Source organism: Corythoichthys intestinalis, chromosome 3 (genome assembly GCF_030265065.1).
Source record: "Corythoichthys intestinalis isolate RoL2023-P3 chromosome 3, ASM3026506v1, whole genome shotgun sequence".
In the NCBI taxonomy this organism is placed as follows: Eukaryota; Metazoa; Chordata; class Actinopteri; order Syngnathiformes; family Syngnathidae; genus Corythoichthys; species Corythoichthys intestinalis.
Genome location: NC_080397.1, coordinates 64,156,424 through 64,177,794, shown reverse-complemented (window position 1 = coordinate 64,177,794; position 21,371 = coordinate 64,156,424). Strand labels below are relative to the sequence as shown.

The following is a 21,371-nucleotide window of genomic DNA, read 5'->3' as shown; positions in this document are numbered from 1 at the left end:
CTGAAAAGACATAGAAAGTCTACTATTTTAATTTCAAGCTAACATTTTGGCTCCCCTGCAGAGTCCACATCAAAGCCAATTCCACTTTTTAACATCAAATATTGTTTACACAACTCATCGATAAACCCATAAAGTCCAAAGCAGTGTTGTTTTTGGCAGCCCTTTTTATCTTCGTCTTAGTCTTTAGGACAAATTACTTATTAGTCTTAGTGAGGGCTGCAACTAACGATTATTTTCATCATTGATTAACCGTACAATTAATGAAACGATTAATTCATTAATCGGATGAATGTCACCTCTCTCAATGACCTTCACAGTTTATCTTGAAGTTCTTTTCGGCATGTTGTAATTAGCAATGAAGACCAAATGAATGACTAACTCCTTCAAAAATAATATTTGATTACAGCTTCGTGACTTAACTGTACAGTGGTATGAAAAGACTTCTGAACCTTTTGGAATTTCTCACATTTCTGCATAAAATCACCATTAAATTTACGCACCTTTAATGACTAGCCAATTTGAAAACTCTTTTCATATATAGAACGCACTGCATTATAAGGCGCAGTAGTAGTGGTAGTTGGGGTTGCATTATGCATCTACTAGATGAAGCTGCGTTAAGGGGAATGTCATGCCATGATTAACTAATATTGATCCATATATAAGGCATATCGGAATATGAGGCGCAGTATCGGCTTTTGAGAAAATTAAAGGATTTTAGGTCCGCCTTATAGTGCGGAAAATACTGTAATACAAAAAATAAATGGCAATTATGGTTTATGTTCACAATGAATCCTCATTTTTCACGGCAATGGAAATCCTCCCGCCCCGCCATGAAAATCCGCAAAGTAGAGGCGGAGCTTTTTTAGATTAATAAAAAAATAAAATAAAATTAGACAAACAAAATTTGGGGTGTGTTCAATGTATTTGTTCAGATTTCAGATTTAAACACATTGTAAAGAGATACACATAAGACATGCCCCCCCCAAAGTTAAAAAAAAAAAAAAAAATTATATGTAAATGTACACTACGGTTCAAAAGTTTGGGGTCCTTAGACCCCAAACTTTTGAACCGTAGTGTATTATATGGGATTTTTCATTATGTACCACTATGGTTCAAAAGTTTGGGGTCGCTTGAACGTTATTGAATATTTTAATAATTGTTATTAAGCACTGCAAATGTAATAATTATGATATAAATTAGATATATATCAAAGAAATTGAATTGTACATGTATACATGCATATCCAGTGGTATTAAAAAGTATCTGAACCTTTTGGAATTTCTTACATTTCTGCATAAAATCACCATCCAATATGATCTGATCTTTGTAAAAATCACACAGATGAAAAAACGGTGTATGCTTTAACTAAAACCACCCGAAACATTTATTGGTTGTCATATTTTAATGAGGATAGTATGGGAACATTGACAGAAGGGGGAAAACTGAGTAAGTGAGCCATCACATTTAATATTTTGTGGCCCCCTCTTTGGCAGCAATAACTTCATGCAGAAGTTTCCTGTAGCTGCAAATCAGTCCGGCACATCGATCAGGCCTAATCTTGTACCATTGTTCTCTACAAAACTGCTGTAGTTCAGTCAGATTCCTGGGATGTCTGGCATGAATCGTTGTGTTTAGGTCATGCCACAGCATCTCAATGGGGTTCAAGTCTGGACTTTGACTTGGCCACTCCAGAACGTGTATTTTGTTCTTCTGAAGTTGAGTTCATTCTGTTTTGGATCATTGTCTTGTTGCAGCAGCCATCCTCTTTTTAGCTTCAACTGTCTGACAGATGGTTTTCTTGCAAAAATTCATTCTTCCATTATTAATTTAGCAAAACAACCCCAAATCATGATGCTCCCTCCACCATGCTTCACGTGGGGATGAAGTGTTGATGTTGGTGAGCTGTTCCATTTATCCTCCACACACGGCGTTATGTGTTACTCCCAAACCATTCAGCTTTGGTTTCATCAGTCCACAGAATATTTTGCCAAAACTTTTGTGGAGTGTCCAAGTGCCTTTTACTGAACATTAAACGAGAAACAATGTTTTTGGGTTTTTTTTTTTTTTTTAAACAGCAGTGGCCTCCTCCGTGGAGTCCTCCCATGAACACCATTCTTTGCCATAGTTTTACATATAGTTGAGATATTGGACTGTTCCAGTAATTTCTGTAAGTCTTTAGCAGACACTCTAGGGTTCTTTTTTACTTCTGAGTATTCTACGCTGAACTATTGGCGTTATCTTTGGTGGACCGCCACTCATTGGGAGAGAAGCGACAGTGCCAAACTCTCCATTCAGACTTTTAGAGATGGTTTTGTATCCTTTCCCAGCTTTACACAAATCAACAATCCTTGATCGCAGGTCTTCAGACAGCTCTTTTGACCGAGCCATGTTGCACATCAGACAATGTTCGATTGCCCTTTAAGTCTCCTTTGGCAGACGGTTCGCTTACTTACTTTTCCCCTTTCTGTCATTGTTTGCATGCCAGCCTGATTAAAATATGAAAACCTATAAATGTTTGGGTGGTTTTAGTTAAAGCAGACACTGCATTTTCATCTGTGTGATTTTGACAAAGATAAGATAACATTTGATGGTGGTTTTATGCAGAAATGTAAAAAATTCCAAAAGGTTCAGATACCTTTTCACACCACTGTAGTCTACAACTGTATCGATTATCATATTCATTGGCAACTAATGTATTAATCGGTTAGTTGTTGCAGCCCTTTTAAAAAGCTAATTTTGACAGTAAATTGTCTGAACATTGGCAAGAATGTAAATTGTTTTCTAAAGTAAAAGCAGATTTTTGTTCGACCTACTTTGACCTAACAAAAATATAATGAAATTTGATCCTATTTACAACTGAGAAGTTATAAATGTTATAATTTCAACAATTTAGACAAGTTTAAGATGAAGAAGGTCCTAAACAACTAAAATAGTCGTCGGTTAATTTGCTAATCGATTAGTTGTCGGTTAATCGATCAGTTGTTGCACCTCTAGTCTGTCATTCCGAAATGGGTTAGTCTTAGTCTAGTTTTCATCGACGAACACTCAAAAACATTTCGTCGTTTTATTTGACAAGTACACAAAATGTTTCCATCTCTAAAAATTCAAAGGTTTTGTTCCACAAAAGTTGTGCGAATGCTAACGCGAACACTACGCTAACGCTACAAGTTACATTTAGTGCGTGATGATCACTCTGCACAAACCTTTAAAAGACTAAAGCAACATTGCCAACATAAGAAAAAAAATTACCTTGTGTTTCAGAACAAGCTAGCGAAGCCTATTTTAAACCAAACACTTAGATGCAGGGTAACTACCGTAATTTCTGGACTATAAGGCGCACCTGCCGCCAGCCACCAAATTTGACATGAAAACGGCATTTGCTCATAGATAAGCCGCACTGGACTATAAGCCGCAGTTGCCCTCATTGTATTATGGGATATTTATACCAAAAGATATTAACTGGTAATACTTCATTTGACAATGGCATCATAAGACTGTCATGAAACCAAATGAACCACCATTAAGCTTTGAACCAATTGGCTGCAAAGCCTTATTGTTTTAAAAATCTTCATTTGGCCATCACTGCTCCCTTGGGGGAGGCAATCAACCTCTGCTGCCACCTGCTGTCAACACTGTTGTCATCCAACATTCCTCCTAGCATGCATTGCGGCGCTACAGATGTAAAAACAATCAAAATTCATGTTCTGTGCTAATTGTTTCTTCAGTTACTGTTCCATTTGTTTCATTAATTGCTAGTTATGGTATTTGGTTACATTTTCTTGGATAGTGGTGTCATAATACTGTCATAATTATTACATGACACTGTCATAGGCATTATTGAATGCTTATAATAGATGTCGGTTAGTGTCATCCAGCAAATTATCTCACTTTTGAATGGACATAAACGATCCGAGCTGGACATAAATGGAGTTAGTGACATAATATGCAACGTGACACATTTTGACATCTGTCATAATAATTCAGTAATGTCCATAATAGTGTCATGTCATGTCATAATTATGACGTTGTTATGACAGTCTTATGATGCCGCTGTCAAACAGTGTTACCTATTAACCCAAATAAATCATCAAATAAGCCCCAATGGACTATAAGACGCAGGATTCAAAATGAGGGAAAAAAGTACCCGCTTATAGTCCGAAAATTAGGGTATACAATGTCACACAATGAAAATTACGCCAGAAATTGTCACATTTACATCTCGTCAGACCAAAACTGGCATTCATCTTGTTATGTTTTAGTCTCCCAAGACACATTTTTAGCTCATCAGCATCATAAAAATATGGTTCGTCGAAGAAACATTTTCGTTCTCGTCATCTTTGACGAAAACAACAGTGCTAGCAGTGGAGACGAAGAGTTTGTTGTTATTACTCATGTTTCATGTATTAAGAACAATTTTATCAAAATGACGGGAATGTCCCTTTAAAAGAATTCAGCCATCAATACCAGTATCCCCCTGGCAACACAAAATTTGGTAAACATGTACGAAACAAAAGTCTCAAGATGTCATACCCGAAACGACATTGCGTTTAGCATGAATGCAACAGAAAACCTTCAAACAACTGCTGCTTTGTCAACCAGAAAGCAGCACACAACAAAACTCGCTCGCATGAGTTCTCTTGTCTTTAACCTAGCTCCACATCTTTCAGTAGAGCTCAGTGTTAGCTGGCATGTTGTGGCACAGCGTGGTATTACACTTAAGACGTGCAATTCGAAATTTTGCCCTGCCTGTAAACTTTCAAAAACAGTTGGTTTAAAATTTCCACATGCCATCATTGGCGATTTCTGTCTATGCACAAAACTCCAATCCTGTGCAAAATATGAAAAGCCCGTTTGTGCTTTGCAGCAATAACAGGAGGCTCTCTGCAACCATGGCAACCCATCGACAAGAAGCGCTTTCAAGGCCTCAAACCAAGCGGAAGAGTGTCACATACGTGGCAGCTTCACATTTACATACATGGACATGCTAACAAAATAGCTAAAGTGACCTAAATTGTAATATTTGTTTAAAAAATAAAAATAAACGTGACATTAGTAAAACTAGGAAGAAGTGCGAATGAATGTGTTGTCTATATAGATGGGCAAATAATTGATAGCATAGCTTTTGTTGTTTAAGTAAATATGAAAAAATGTTGGACCGAGTATTGAGCCCTGAGGGGTATCTTTAGGAAGTGCTATAGGGTGTAAATGAGTGTCCTCCTTTGTTAACCCTTTATTGCCAAATGTGTCACATTTGATACACCTAAAATGTCACGATTTTGAGCCTAATTCAGAATTTTGACATTTCTTTTTGGGGAAAAAAATGATGGATGCAAGTCAGCACATGCATCTGCATATTCTATGAGAAAAGAAAAAAAAAACGGATTTAGCAAGGGTTATAGATATCAGTGCGCTTATTACACATATTCATTTTGACTTTTTACAAATTTGAAAAAAAAAGTTTCATTAGGACCTTATTTTTCAAATTTTTGGATTCTCTGATAATTGCTTCATGTGTCAGGTATTTAAGTGTTTGTTAAAAGCCATTTCTCTTCTTTTTTTTTTTCTTGTTTGTTTGAGAATCTGTTTGGACAGGTGCATCCTGTGGCTTAACAAATATGCCATATGGTGAAAAAAATATATATACTATATTTGGGTCATTCCACTTCAAAATTCTCGAAAAATAAGTCTTCACTTTTCTATATTCATCATTAATATGTAACAAACTATCAAAGACTTGATTAGCTCATCTTATAGGTTAAAAGTTTTTTTTAACAGTAGTTTGGGAGTATTTACAATATGCAAATCCATACTAATGTTAGCTTTTTCTCGGTAGTAGACGCTAGTTGTTTAGCTAGCTAACCAAGAGGTTAAACTTTCTTATGTAATAAGGAAAGAAAACATTGTCATTAACATTGTCATTGCAGCTAGTTTCATTTGCCCATTTCTGGTTTGATACAATTATTTGCTAGCATTAAGCTATCAGCGACAGAAATAAATTTGGTGCACGCCGGATAGTATGTGGTGCGGACTACAAACTATACCAGAAACAATCCGGTAAATATTAGTATTATAGAGCATTTAAGCTAGCAGACTTTTGCTATGCAAGTTAACCTATAGTTCTTTTATTGTTATTAAATCCACAATTATTTATTTTTCATATCGCTTGAGGTAGGGTGACCATATTTTGATTTCCAAAAAAAGAGGACACTCGGCCTGGACTCGAGATACTTCATTTTACTCAAAGTTCCCTCCAAGATGCCTATATCACTTTAATATATTTAAAGTGTGCCTCCTCCGTCTGGATAGAAAACTTCAGGGCTGTTCCTGACCAATTTGGTGCCATAGGAAACATATTTATTGGCCCCCCTATTTTCACCACACATATTTAAACACTCACACTGAAAAAGCACATTATCTCTTTGTAATTTATTATATGAAAAAAAGATAACGAACAAGTGTATAAATTAAAAGAAAAATGCTGTAATAACTATTCAAAAGCACCAATAAAAAACACTTCAAAATCAAATGCATTAAATAAATTAGAATTGTTATTACAATATGATTAACACCCACCCACACAAACAAACCTATATAAAGACACACAGAACACTTTAAAATGAAACTTTTTTTTTTTTTTTTTTTTTTCCACCTTGACCTATAACCTTACCTTGGCTTCACTGATGCAAAAGCATCTATTGCACTTTCATATGACAGTTGTTTTGGAAGGTACACTTCTTTGCTGGACTTGGTGGGCTTGGACTTGGTGCTGATGTGGATAAGTTCGCTGTAAAAGATGGCCCAGGATGTACAGAGGTAGAAAGAAAATATTTCAGAAGAGCATCTACAAAGAGAAGAAAGTGGAATGTTACATTATATAATTCAAATAGCTGTTGATTGTGAAACCAGCATGACATAACCATAATGTGGCCTAAATTCTTGCAGCCTACTGTACCTGTCTATGGGCTCCGGCCACTATCTTTGATGGGCTTAGTTAAAAGAAAATAAATTCTTGAAGCATGGCAACTACACAGGACTATCCAATACTAATGAATAAAATAATATATGATAGCAAAAAAAAATGTATAAATTGAATGTTTTTACATGAATGTGATCCCCTTTTTAATGAATTAATGACACATTTAATAACAAATGTTTGTATTTGAATCCGTGGCACTTTTAGTCCCCAATACCACAGAACTTTGAAATGATTAATTCCATATTTAATAGTGTATTTATTTAACCTTGGCACTTTTAGGCAAGGCAAATTTATTTGAAAAGCACAATTTAACACAAGGTAAAAGTGGTTCACATCACATGAAAATAAGCAAGACAATTTTAGTCTCCCATACACTTTGTTCAAATTTCTCTAAAATTGGAGGGGGAGTAAATTTAACTGAAACTAATCCAGAGCTGGCTGAATACTGAAAATATTTCTAAAACAACAGCCTGGCTAATGACAGTTTAATTTTGCTTTAGCACTAAGTCATATAAGCTCTATGTAAATAACCGCTAGCTTGCAGTTGCGCTAAGTCTACGTGCTTGTTGCTGTTGAAAAAAAATCATCACAACAAACCTCTGTTTTTCATCACGTCTTTGCTGTCTTTCTTTTTCTTCTGACCCGAAGGGCTTTTTTCTTTTCATGAAGTTGACTTGTCACCGTAACGTCGCTGCATTGCGGAGGCTAAAAATAGCACCTTCAGGTAGCTCGCTGGTCTGCTGGGTGGTGAGACTAGGGTCCGTGGTGAAATGATCACATCACAGGAAAAAGTGAAACGGGCAGAAGGCACACTAGAAAAATGATTTAATTATTATCTAAAGACTTATTATGAGTGGTTTTGTTGTTCTTTTGTTTATTGTTTTCTGCTTTCATCAAATATTATTTGAATATTTTGGACTCCTTTTTGGACGCTGGTGCGCCCTTATAAAACCCGGCCGGATGCTACGGAGAGGACGTGAAGAGTGGACTTGTCTGGGCAAAAGTGGACATTTGATCACCCTAGTTGAGGCAAAGCTTAGGCACCAGTTGAGTCCAAGATTGCAGTAAAGCAGAACTCAATCCTGTATTGTCGTTTTTAGCACACTGAAACTGCTGGTGTCCGATGCACGCCTGAGCTTAGCCTCAAACAATATAAAAAAATGAATAAATAAATAAAACACTAATTTGCTAACTTGCATATCAAAAGTCCACAAGCTTAAATGCTATATAATGCTAATATTGACCAGAGTGTTTCTGGTGCACACTAGAAACAATCTGCTGCACATCACATACTATCTAGAGCGCACCAGATGGTTTAAATTTACTTTAAATCTGTCAATGTCCCTTTAGGGGCTCCGTAGCTGCATATATCAGGGCTAGTATTTCACATTTGTGCAGTCTGCTGCTTGTCAAGGGGCCACTTCCCCATAAATTTGCAGTCATCATTCTTTTGGAAAACTATTTTATGAATCCGCCCCAAAATAAGTTCTTCTTTTCTGACCCTGGCAGGGGTCATCAGTAACTGGACCAATGCCAGCCGTATCCCACCCTGCACCATCTTCCAGGCCTTCCAGTATTTTCTGGACATTACTACGCCACCCACTCCTGTACTCCTGCAACAGTTTGCCACCCTGGCGACTAACGACAAACACAAGAAGAGACTGGAGGTGCTCAGTAAGGTAATCGCAACAGACTAGGCACTCATTGATTGATTGATTTATTTATTTATTTATTTATTTTCGGAGAAACTACACCAATGCGCACTTTGAGTCTCCTCAGAATATTATGGAGGACCAGGAGTGCAAAAATTCAATAAATAAATACACAATTATATAAATAATTAAAAGTGTCATTAAAATGCTTTTATTTCAATATTTATTTATTTGAATTTTTATTTATTTCAATTTATATTTATTTATTTTGATTTATATTTATTTCGATTTATATTTATTTCGATTTTTATTGATTTCGATTCCTATTTATTTCAATTTATATTTATTTTATTCGATTCCTATTTATTTCAATTTTTATTTATTTCAAAATTTATTTCAACTTTTATTTATTTCAATTTTTATTCAATTTTTATTTATTTATTTCATCATTTATTTATTTATTTCAACATTTATTTATTTATTTCTTGCACTCTTGTTCCTCCGGAGGTGCAACCATGAAATAATTTTATCTGTCGCGTTTGCTGAAAAAATTGAATAAATAAAAGTTGAAATAAATGAATAAAAATTGAAATAAATAAAAATCGAAACAAATTTTGAAATATAAATTGAAATAAATATAAATTGAAATAAATAAAAATTGAAAGAAATAAAAATCGAAATTTTTGAAATATAAATTGAAATAAAAAAATAAATATTGAAATAAATATTGAAATAAAAGCATTTTAATGACACTTTTAATTATTTATTTGTGTATTTATTTATTGAATTTTTGCACTCTGGTCCTCCATAGAATATAAGGCGCACTTTCAGTGAATAGCCTGTATTAAAAGTTCCAGTGTTGGGCACATTACTTTAAAAAATAATTAGTTATAGTTACTCACTATTTCCTCCAAAAAGTAACTGAGTTAGTAACTGAATTACTCTATAGTAAAAGTAACTAGTTACCATGGAAAGTAAATATTTCCGTTACTTTAAAAAGTTGTTGTATGTCAAAGAATTTGAAATTTTCTGAGCAGTATTCGAGTCAGTTGAATAGAGAAGAACAGACAGGTAGTTGTTATAGAACCTTGTAATATTTATTGCGTCTCACCAGCAACAGATTTATCCTACACTTGAAGTGCAACAAAAATAAACGGTAAACAATATAATAAAATACCAATCAGCATTAAACAATATAAAGTGAGTTTAATCAATTAAATCGAACTCTCACAACCTGAGACAATTGGTCAAGTAGACATAGCCTACTGTACTTCAAATAGTGTTTATATCTCCACCTTGTAAAGGACAAATTTTCCTCTGAATGCTCTGCCATCATATCCCTCTGCATCTGTTTTGTGTTTGTGCGTTTGCCGCACGCGCTGTTCCGGTTTGTGTGTGAAAACACCGGCTCTGATTGGCTTACCATGACTCTAACCCTCAGCCAATCACGATCACTTCCATCGCATCTATCCAGGTGGTGCATTCAGGTAGCCTCGTCCCTCTACTCCTCCCGTCACCCTCAAAGCGTCTGCCCTCCTCAAGATGGAAGCAACATTCTTGCTGGCTGAGAGTGGGGGATGGGAACGAGGCTAGCATTCAGGTGTAGCAAAAACAGAAACGTTAGCAAGCTTTGGAAAGCATTGTCTAATTGAATGAGCAGGGACAAACAGCCTGGAGTCATAAGAAGTACGTGCTGTAATATTCTGATACAGAATTATCCGAGGCACCCTAAAGTGCACACGGCGCCAATATTGTTTTGCTCACATGATGCGGGAGTGAGTTGGAGACACGGCCTGGCGAGAGCCGTAAGTTTGTGTTAATGTTGAAGTTATATGTGCTATTAAAGAAAGACCTTTTAAAGACCTTTTTTTTTTGTTAAGCTTTCAATGATGTGTCCATTCCCTCGTTAAAAACGCATTGTCAAATCTCTCCTGTCTGTCGGCGGGAGCTGCTGAAAAGTAGCACCTCCTTTTATGGTTAGCACCTCCCCTGCTCTGACGTCCATGCCAATCAGATGTGTCCTGCAAAAGTCTGCACCCGCTCCTGTCTAGTTCTGCAGAAAAGTCACTCCTCTAGGTCCGACACAGGACTGTGAGCATATGCGTGGGACAGTGTTGCCACAGTTCCTAAGAAGTAACCAGAATTACAAACTAACTTCGTTACTTTACATACTTTATTTTGATAGCAACTAAGTTACATTACCAGTTACTTTTTCTGTGATTTAAAGCAGCCGCCTACACGGTACCCTTCACTCTAGAATGCGCCATAACAGCTCTTATTAACACGATTCCTATTGGCGCAACATCAGCACTGTATGTAAAGTTGAATTTACTCGATTATTTTTGAGGACACTTTGTGTATCTTTTTGACCAGAGATCCAATGTTCTTTTATATTATGTACAGTGCTGCCCAAAAGTATTGGCACCCCTGCTATTCTGTCAGATAATGCTCAATTTCTCTCAAAAAAATGATTGCAATTCCAAATGCTTTGGTGGTCATATTTTCATTTATTTTGCTTGCAATGAAAAAAACACAAAAGAGAATGAAAAAAAATTTAAATCCATATCATTTTACACAAAACTCCAAAAATGGGCTGGTCAAAGGTATTGCCACCCTCAGCCTAATACTTGATAGCACAACTTTTAGACAAAATAACTACCAACAACCGCTCCTGGTATCCATCAATGAGTTTCTTACAATGCTGTGCTGGAATTTTAGACTATTGTTCTTTGGCCAACTGCTCCAGGTCTCTGAGATTTGAAGGGTGCCATTTTCATTTCTCTGCAGGTGTTCTATTGGATTCAGGTTTGGCCACTTTAGAAGTCTCCAATGCTTTCTTTCAAACCATTTTCTAGTGCGTTTTTAAGTGTGTTTTGTCCTGCTGGAAGACCTCTGAGGGAGACCCAGCTTTCTCACACTGGGCCCTACATTATGCTGCAAAATTTGTTGGTAGTCTTTAGACTTCATAATGCCATGCACACAGTCAAGCAGTCCAGTGCCAGAAGCAGCAAAGCCACCAGAAAACATCAGGGAACCTCCGGCATGTTTGAATGTGGGGACCGTGTTCTTTTCTTTGAAGGCCTTTTTTAAAAAATTTTATTTATTTATTTATTTTTTATGTAAACTATGTTGTACTTTTGTCTCATCTGACCAGAGAACATTCTTCCAAAACGTTTTTGGCTTCCTCGGGTAAGTTTTGGCTCTAGCCTGGCATTTTTATGTCTCTGGGTCAGAAGTGGGGTCTTCCTGGGTATCCTACCATAGAGTCCCTTTTCATTCAGACGCCTACACTGTTGCACCCTCAGACTGCGGGACAGCTTGAACTTGTTTGGATGTTCTTTATCCACCATCTGCACAATGTTTTGTTGAATTCTCTTGTCAATTTTTCTTTTCTGTCCACATCTAGGGAGGTTAGCCAAAGTGCCAGGGGCTTTACACTTATTATTGAAACTGCGCACAGTAGATGTGGGAACATTCAGCTCTTTGGAGATGGACTTGTAGCCTTGAGATTGCCCATGCTTCCTCACAATTTTGCTTCTCAAGTCCTCAGACAGTTCTTTGGTCTTCTTTTTTTCTCTATGCTCGATGTGGTACACACAGGACAGAGGTTGAGTCAACTTGAATCCATTTTAACTGGCTGGAAGTGTGACTTAGTTATTGCCACCACTTGTTATGTGGCACAGGTAAGTAACAGGTGCTGTTAATTAGAGAAATTAGAGAAGCATCACATGATTTTTCAAATGGTGCCAATACTTTTGTCCTACTATTTTTTTTTTTTTAATTCTCTTTGGTGTTTTTCATTGCAAGCAAAATAAATGAAGATATTACTACTAAAGCATTATCATTTTCTGGGAGAATTTAAGGGGTGCCAATACTTTGGCCAGCACTGTATGCGTAATTATGTGACAAAGATAAGACAAATCCACAAATTAAACATCACTTTCCTTGCAGTTTAACTTGATGGAAACACAGGAAAAGTGTCTGTGAACTATCATCCACCGAAAGCATCCGCTCGTGTTGTCGTTCTGGCATGGAAAGCGAGCGTAAAATACAAAATTACTCCACCAGCCTCTGGCTGAGGCCGAGCGGTGACTCATATATCCGTAGCATGGTTGAAGACGTATCAAGACACAGATTTGAGCGGTGGAAACAAAAGCGTTCCGTTATTTTTGTGTGAACTACGTGTGAACTGAAGCAGTCTTTTCACATCCGTTGTACACGAGGCACAGCTTTTCCTCCTTTTAAAAGGCAAATTGGCATTTCTTGCTTTACATAATGCGAAAAAGAACCCACAAAAATGATCTTTATTTTTGATTTAAAGGGACAAACATACAGTATGGCTAGCCCAAAAGCTAGCCGTAGCCATGTAGAGACAGTGAAAATTAGGCTCTTAAAAGGGAACTTGGCTCTAATAAACCACAATTGTTCTTTTACTAAAATATGTTATTAGAAACATCTAAAACATTGCCATGGATTTATAAATCTATAATATTTAGTAGATGTTTTGATCTACGGATGGCGCTATATTTTATGCGCGCAATGGACGCCAGGGGTGATGACGTATTTTGTCACTAGACGAACACCACCGCGTGAATGCGGATCTTTAGATCTTTTGAGAACTCTTTCTATCTTCTTGAGAAGTCTTTCTATCCGTGGATCCCTTTCAGCCTGAACCCCCCCCCCCCCCCCCCCCAAAAAAAATGTTAATAGTCCATGTGTCATATTTTATCGTTACTTTTTAGCCAATATCCCAATGTTGTCCAACTCCAAAAATCCGATACCAAACTGATACCCATATATGCGGTCCTGGACTTATCATATGATTTGAAATTGTATTGTGATGTCCCCTTGATCATCTAATAATTATAAATGTACCATCATTTTTGGACTATAAACCGCTACTTTTTTCCTTCATTTTGAATCCTAGCATGCAGGGAAGTGCTAAAGATGTAAATAACAATCAAAATTCATGTTCTTTGCTAATTATTTATTCAGTTACTCTTCCAGTTGTTTCATTAATTGCTTGTTATTGTATTTGGTAACACGATATTTGACAGCGGTGTCATAAGACTGTCATAATTATGACATGACACTATCATGGACATAACTGAATACCTATGACAGATGTCGTTGTCATTCGGCAAATTATGTTACTAACTTTATGTCCAGCTCGGATCTTTTACATCCATTCAAAAGTGAGATAATTTGCTGGATTACACTAAATGATATATTCTAAACATTCATTCATGCTCATGACAGTGTCACGTCATAACTATGACTGTCTAATGACATTGACTCTCAAAGTATTACCAAATACCTAGCAATTAATGAAATGACTGGAACAGTAACGGAAGAAATAATTGGCACAGAACATGAATTTTTATTGTTATTTGTCTTTAGCAATGCAATGCATCTTAGGAGGCATGTTGGACAACAACAGTGTTGACAGCAGGTGGCAGAAGAGGTTGACTGTCTCCCCTAAGGGAGCAGGGATGACCAAATGAAGCTTCTTGAAGCCTATGAAGCCAATTGGTTGAAAGCTTTCATGGTGGTTCATTGGTCTTATGACAGTCGTATGATTGCCGCTATCAAAGTGTTACCAGTTATGTTTTTTGTTGTAAACATTCCATAATACAGTGAGGATAGCTGCGGCTTATAGTCCGGTGCGGATTGTCTATGAACAAATGTTGTTTTCATGTCACATTTGGTGGGTGGTGGCTTATAGTCAGATGCACCTTATAGTGCGAGAATTACGGTAATAGGTTCAAGGTTTTCCAAATGAAAGTTCTGTGGAATAATGAGAACAAATTCAACTGAAGTTTTAGGGGAAAGTGCCGATATTGCACCACTATATAATTCATCCATAAAATAGTGCAAAAATCAGTTTTTTTTTGGTCATGTTCTCTTTGATATCACGCATGGTTTGGTCATGTTCTCTTTCATATCACGTATGGTTAGGGTTAGACAGTCACACGGTCAATAATGTCCCATATAAATTTTTTTTTAAATCTAAATGAGCCAAAAATAAAGGGAGTAAATAAAAAGAAAAAATCACAAATAAAACCGGTTTACAAAAGTAAATAAAAGCAATAAAATTATAGGCAGGCAATCATTGGACCGCGGTCCAGACAATGCCAACGAGTGACAATTGCCAAGATACTTAATGATAGTTATTTATGTGTTTTATGACTTTTCTTATTGACTATTTCTTACTGGTAACGCAGTCATACGTGTTTATTGTTCATTATTTTTCAATTTATTGGTGATGCATGAATGCAAATGCTCTTTGCTCACTTAACATATCCCAAGCATCTTAGTTTGGAGACATCTAAAGGTCATTCTAAGCATAGTTGGCGTGCTAAGCTGTGACTAGCCCTCGTACAAAGGCTGCAGACTTGTACATTCACTTTTAAGCCAACATACATGTTAGCGCAAAACTGATGCAGATATTATACTAAATGCTTTTATTGGCCCATATTGTTGGACAAATCTAAAGATAAAATCTTGTGGTATCTCGGTTTTGGTGAAATTATTTGCCAATAGGGAACGGTTGAATTGACGAGGTTTCACAGTTCTTAACGGCCCCCCGCTTGACGAGCATTCATTTGTTTTATCGGCTTTAGAGCGTCGAGACCCGCTACTGTTGCATTTCCTGGCTAAAGGAAAGGTTTCCTATTTTAGCTGTGTAAACACACGCGAGAGATGAGAGCGGAATTGCGGCGGCGACTGCCAACTGTTTGCGTGTGTCATCGACATGTGGAAGGTGATTATTTTGGGTGGCAAAAAGCCGCTTGAGTCGCAAAAACATTCGTCACTCTGCTTACACAAGAGGCGAACGGCCGACAGACTAAAAAAAGACTATGAAGGAATAAATGCCTGTTTTATGGCTGGCTTTTCATTCTTATTAACATTCCAAGCCGAAGACGGTGACGATTAGTGGCGTGAATTTACCCATTCCAATTCAAATGCCGATACAATGGTACCTCGAGATACGATCCTTTTGACGTCTGACGTAAAATTTGACTCGTCATTTGTCTCGACATATCATGACATAATCAAAATACAACAATTTACAACAGCGTGGCAATTTCTTGTGCTTGTTTCTCACAAGTCAAGGCAAAGTTGGTCTTGTTGTTCGCTCAAATCTCAAGGCATGCCTGTAATTTTGTCCCATTGCAACTTGATTTCTTTGTAGTTTTCCGATTTTGACTGATAGAATTTTACCTTTTGTTTTTTTAGGGGCTGCAGGAGTATGAGCAATGGAAATGGTTTAATACGCCTACCCTGGTGGAGGTCCTAGATGAGTTCCCATCAGTGCAGTTGCCGTCGACGCTGCTGCTCACCCAACTGCCTCTGCTACAGCCGCGCTACTACTCCATCAGCTCGTCACCTGACGTTCACCCAGGCGAGATCCATCTCACCGTTGCTGTCGTCTCTTACCGGGCCAAAGGTGAGATTAAAAAAAAACATTACCACAACCAGAGGTGGGAAGTTTAGCCAAAAAACTTACTAATACAGGTAGTCCCTGGGTTGCGACCAGTGTTGTTAATAACGGCGTTAGAATTAGGCCTGTCAAAATTATCGCGTTAACGGGCGTTAATAAATTTTTTTAATTAATCACGTTAAAATGTTTGACGCAATTAACGCAGATGTCCCGCTCAGACAGATTTAAATGACAGTACAGTGAAACGCTTACTTGTTGTTATGGAGTTTTGGCGCCCTCTGCTGGCGCTTGGGTGAATGACCATCTCGCATATTGCCTCGAACAGAATACAATGAGGCCGTTTATGGACATTAAGAGTGAAGAGAATGCCAACGGCCGCTTGGGGGCAGCGCCGTTCCATACTCATGTTATTTCTTCTCAACGTGGGAGAATTGGTAGTTGTGAGACGTTTATGCTGTATTCACAATGCAATGCAGATTGCTATTTGTGCGCCACACATATTTCGGTAAGTTTTCTTTCTTTTAGTGGCAATTATGTGTCTCTTGTTGTATTTTGGGTAAGATATGTATAGATATATGTCATACAGTAAAGGCGAGTGGACACAGGCGTCCTTTGGACCGCGCCGTTTATTGGCACCTCCTTCACAACAAACATACAGTAGAGAGAACAAGTATTTGATACACTGCCAATGGAAACCCATTGGCAGTGTATCAAATACTTGTTCTCCTCACTGTAAGTATCGTTTAGTAAATGGAATATTATTTTTGTTGTGCTATCTCTCCAAAAAAAAATGTTCACAAAAAGAAAAGCACTTCAGTCTATAGTAATGAGGCCCTATTCTGACATAGTTTAACAACAATGCAAAATGAACTGGCATTCCATATCAAAATAGCTATGCAAAATACACGTAAAACTTAGACTTTGGTCACTCTATTTTTATTATATTAACTCTACTTTTGATTGAAATTTTTACAAATTTTATTAAAACAAAAACATGAAGAGGGGTTTTAATATGAAATTACTATAACTTGTAACTATAACATTTATATTTATATTTATTATTTAAGTCTTTCTATCCATGGATCGCTTTAACAGAATGTTAATAATGTTAATGCCATCTTGTTGATTTATTGTTATAATAAACAAATGGTCCTTATGTACTGTATGTTGAATGTATATATCCATCTTGTGTCTTATCTTTCCATTCCAACAATAATTTACAGAAAAATATGGCATATTTTAGAGATGGTTTGAATTGCGATTATTACGATTAATTATTTTTTAAGCTGTAATTAACTCGATTAAAAATTTTAATCGTTTGACAGCCCTAGTTGGAATATAACGGCGTTACTAACGGCGTTATTTTTTTTTTAGTAATGAGTAATCTAATTATTTTTCTCATCTTGGCAACGCCGTTACCGTTACTGAGGCGGGAAAGGCGTGCGTTACTAAGTTGGTTGAATAAAAAGTCTGAGCGAAACGGACTCACGGAGACAAGAGAGCAGAGCAGGAGTGGGGAAGACGCCGCTGCAAATGCGATGCTAGGTGGCTCCAATTATACCTGACTGTAGCCATTGCCTACAAACTACGCCCACATGATACGGTAGATATCGCATTTTATAGAACTAGATGCAAATGACAGACACGGCTGCATTGGCAACATGTTTTAAGGACTACATGTGTTAGTAAACAGCCGCCATCTTAAAGCAGTAGACCTCTCAGGAAGGCTCTGATGTTGAAAGTAGACAGAAGGGAACTAATGCAATAACGGGAGCAATTTTAACAACGGTTGATTCACAACATTAAATGACTTCCACACATAGCAAAGGTTACTATCTAGTTATCGCAATACCCTTGTGTCTAGTTAAGTGGAGGGTAAAGATTTGGGCTAGGGCCAATTGTCCCCAAAACCCTTTAAACTTCACATTGTGTGACCTGTTTTTTTGTTGTTGTTGTTGTTGTTTTGGGGTTTTTTTTAGGAAAAAAAAAACATGAAAATTGTTTCTAGTTACTTTGCCAAGTAACTAATTACTCTTACGTTCAGGTAACTGAGTTACTAACGCAATTACTTTTTGGGAGAAGTGATATGTAACTAATTACTTTTTTAAAGTAAAATTAACAACACTGGTTGCGGCGTACTCGACTTGCGCGATTTCAACTTTATGATGCCGGCCATTTTGTCTCCAGTCGTTTTGTTTGTTTGTTTGTTTGTCACATTAACAGTACTTTATTATACCTCACAATATCTTATACCTCACAGTCTTATTTTTTATTTTACTTTATTGTGTACCCTTATGTTCAAAACGACACGCATAATACACTTGACACAAAACAATTGGTGTTCAAACGTCCACCTAGTCTTATTAATATGAAAATTCAGTTGATTAAATTAGCCTAATTTGCCTAACAAAAGTCCACTATCTTAAATGCTACGAATGCTAACGTATTTACAGTTCTCATAGCAAATCACTCGCACAAACTCTACAAACTGTAGCTGTAAACTTAATCATAAATTCATACACAAACATATATTAGCTGAAACAGCTTACGGCCTTATGTGGGCCAAACCAGAGCGCAGCTGTCCTTTATCCATGTAAGACGAGAGTCTGCTCCTCAGTCATAAGGCGGCAGTGCAGCCAAACCCAACACTGCCACCAGAGGGCAGCGTATCCGCCATAATTCAACTTAAAGGGTTAATTCCGAATTACGTCGTCGGCGTAGGAACGGAACTTGTTTATAACCCGGGGACTACCAGTATAAGACTAACATTTTTTCAAAATGATATTACTCAAGTAAAAATAAAAGTAGTCACCCATAAAATTTAATCGAGTACATGTAAAAAAGTATTTGGTGAAAAGAATACTCAAGCAATGAGTAACATTGTGAGTAACTGCTTACAATGTTTGATATTTGTCTAAACAGCTTTTGATGCACTTGAGTAAACTAAGTTGACTCATGTTCAAATTAGCCACTGACATTTTCCAATTCATCTAAAACGTACGGTGGCCGAGAGGTGTCAGGCGAAATGCAAAGTTCAAACACTTTGAAAGAAGCATGAACCCCAATTGCCACAACTCGAATGCAAATAGATCGCAACACAACTGCAAGAAGCCACAACACAACAAGAAGCCACAGCGCGACTCCAAGAGGAATAGACTACATTTCACGGAAGTAGACAAGAGGACTACAACTCCCGTTCTCCTCCTGCTACCGCGTAACCGCAGCTCATCATTTCCACACACATGCAGAGCTGGTAAACATTAGTTAGAAATTCGCTCACACATTTACGCTTTGAATATTACTATATGTGCTTGGTGACCATCTCTACGGACCTTCACGAAGTCCCCCCCCCCACCCCCATCAGACGCAAATTTATATAAAAATAATGTCAATCGTTTGCGCTGCTGTCGTTTTAGAGATATTTAACATTCTTATATAGGTAAATCTGAGGTCAGCTAGCCCCTCCATTTTGATTAAAAAATGTGTTTTATAGATATTATTAGAGATGTCCCGATCGACGGGTCCGATCACGTCATTTTCAAAGTATCGGAATCGGCAAAAAAATATCGGCCATGCCTTTTTTTAATATATATATATATATATATATATATTTTTTTTTTTTTAATTAAATCGTTTTCTAATTGTATTTAATGTTACAGACATAATGTTACTCATCCAGAGTCTTTAGTTTAGGCTTAAGGTAGGGTTATCAAATTTATCCTGATAACGGCGGTAATTAATTATTTTTAAAATGTATCACGTTAGAACATTTAACGCAATTGATGCATGCGCTGCACGACCCACTCACGCATTGTCGCGCTCAATCTGTAATGGCGCCATTTTACCTATATAGGGAGATAAAAGGCAGCGTAAAATGAGTAGAGTGAATTTTGGCAGCCTATGGGGCATTTGTTTAATTGGCTAAAGCCTTACAATGCCTCTCCCTACGATTAGAAATATCATGGGAAGCAATGTGGGGAAGCAAGGTAGCAATTGATCTTTTTGTTAACACCTTATTTTATTTCCCAACGCAGAGAAGATAGATCAATTGGTAGCACTACGCACAGTCATGGTTCCACTTCCCATCATGCATTTGGGCATGGCTGCAGTATCATTTACTGAAAGCACAACAAATACACTAGATGGCAATATTTAGTCACAATATACAAAGTCACAAGTCTTTCTATCTGTGGATCCCTCATAGAAAGAATTTTAATAATGTAAATGTCATCTTGAGGATTTATTGTCAAAATAAACACAGTACTTATGTACTGTATAATGTATGTATATATTCGTCCGAGTTTTATTCATTTTTTTCTTAATGCATTGCCAAAATGTAAATGATCGGGAAAAATTATCAGCAATGATTGGAATTGAATCGGGAGCAAAAAAAAGCAATCGGCTCGGGAAATATCGGGATAGGCAGAAAAAAACCATGATCGGAACAACCCTAGATATTATTTGAGATATTGATTCCGAGTGGTGATGTCACTCGTAGTTTTTCCCCTTAGCGTCAAAGGAATTAAATTAGCCGCGGGAGCTAGGCTCAGGCTTAGCCTAGCTACCGTGGCTAATACAATAGAATAGAATAGCCCTTTATTGTCATCATACAGTTGTACAATGAAATTGTGGAGCATCTCCCTTGCAGTGCAGGAAAAGCAAAAATCTCAAAAGTACAAGAATAAAAGTATAAAATCTAAATATAGAATGTGTATGAGGTAGCCCTATGTTCAGTCAGTGCAAATAATTGAAGTAGCAGCTGTTGTTAGTGAAGGCATTGAATATTTCACATTAATATTGCTCGTAAATAAGTATTGCACATAGAATGTGTGAATAGAAGTAGCAGCAGTTGACATGGGGGCTTGAGATGCTAATTTCGAGTGAGTATGTCACTCTCAGCCCCTCATTTACCGCAAAATGGACCCGAAGTGGTACCATTCATTTGTGCTACGTTTGTGCTAGTTTGGACACCCCTCTGTTGTTGAGGATTAACACAATTTTTAATCAAAATGAGCTAGTTGAACTCCGATTTACCTATAAAAGAATCGGAAATATCTCTAAAACGACAGCAGCACAAACAATAGACATTTTTATATACATTTGCTTCTGATAGCGGGGGGTTCGTAAAGGTCCGTGGAGATGGTCACCAAGCACATCTAGCAATATTAAAAGTGAAAATGTGTCAGCAAATTTCTGGAACTTACGTTTTCCAGCTCTGCACATGTGTGGAAATGATGAGTCACGGTTACATGGTAGTAGGAGGAGGGCGGGAGTTATAGTCCTCTTGTCTACTTCCGGG

The 21,371-nt window shown here is 37.1% G+C and overlaps 1 protein-coding gene across 1 annotated transcript in view; it reads left to right on the top strand.

Moving 5' to 3' along the window:
- The window catches only part of nos1 (nitric oxide synthase 1 (neuronal)), a 153,227-nt gene that overhangs the window by 115,101 nt on the left and 16,755 nt on the right, over positions 1–21,371 (top strand). The window contains exons 22-23 of the mRNA XM_057831649.1: positions 8,486–8,655; positions 15,868–16,078. Of these exons, the coding sequence (XP_057687632.1) occupies positions 8,486–8,655; positions 15,868–16,078 (381 nt within the window). The remainder of the gene's footprint in view (positions 1–8,485; positions 8,656–15,867; positions 16,079–21,371) is intronic.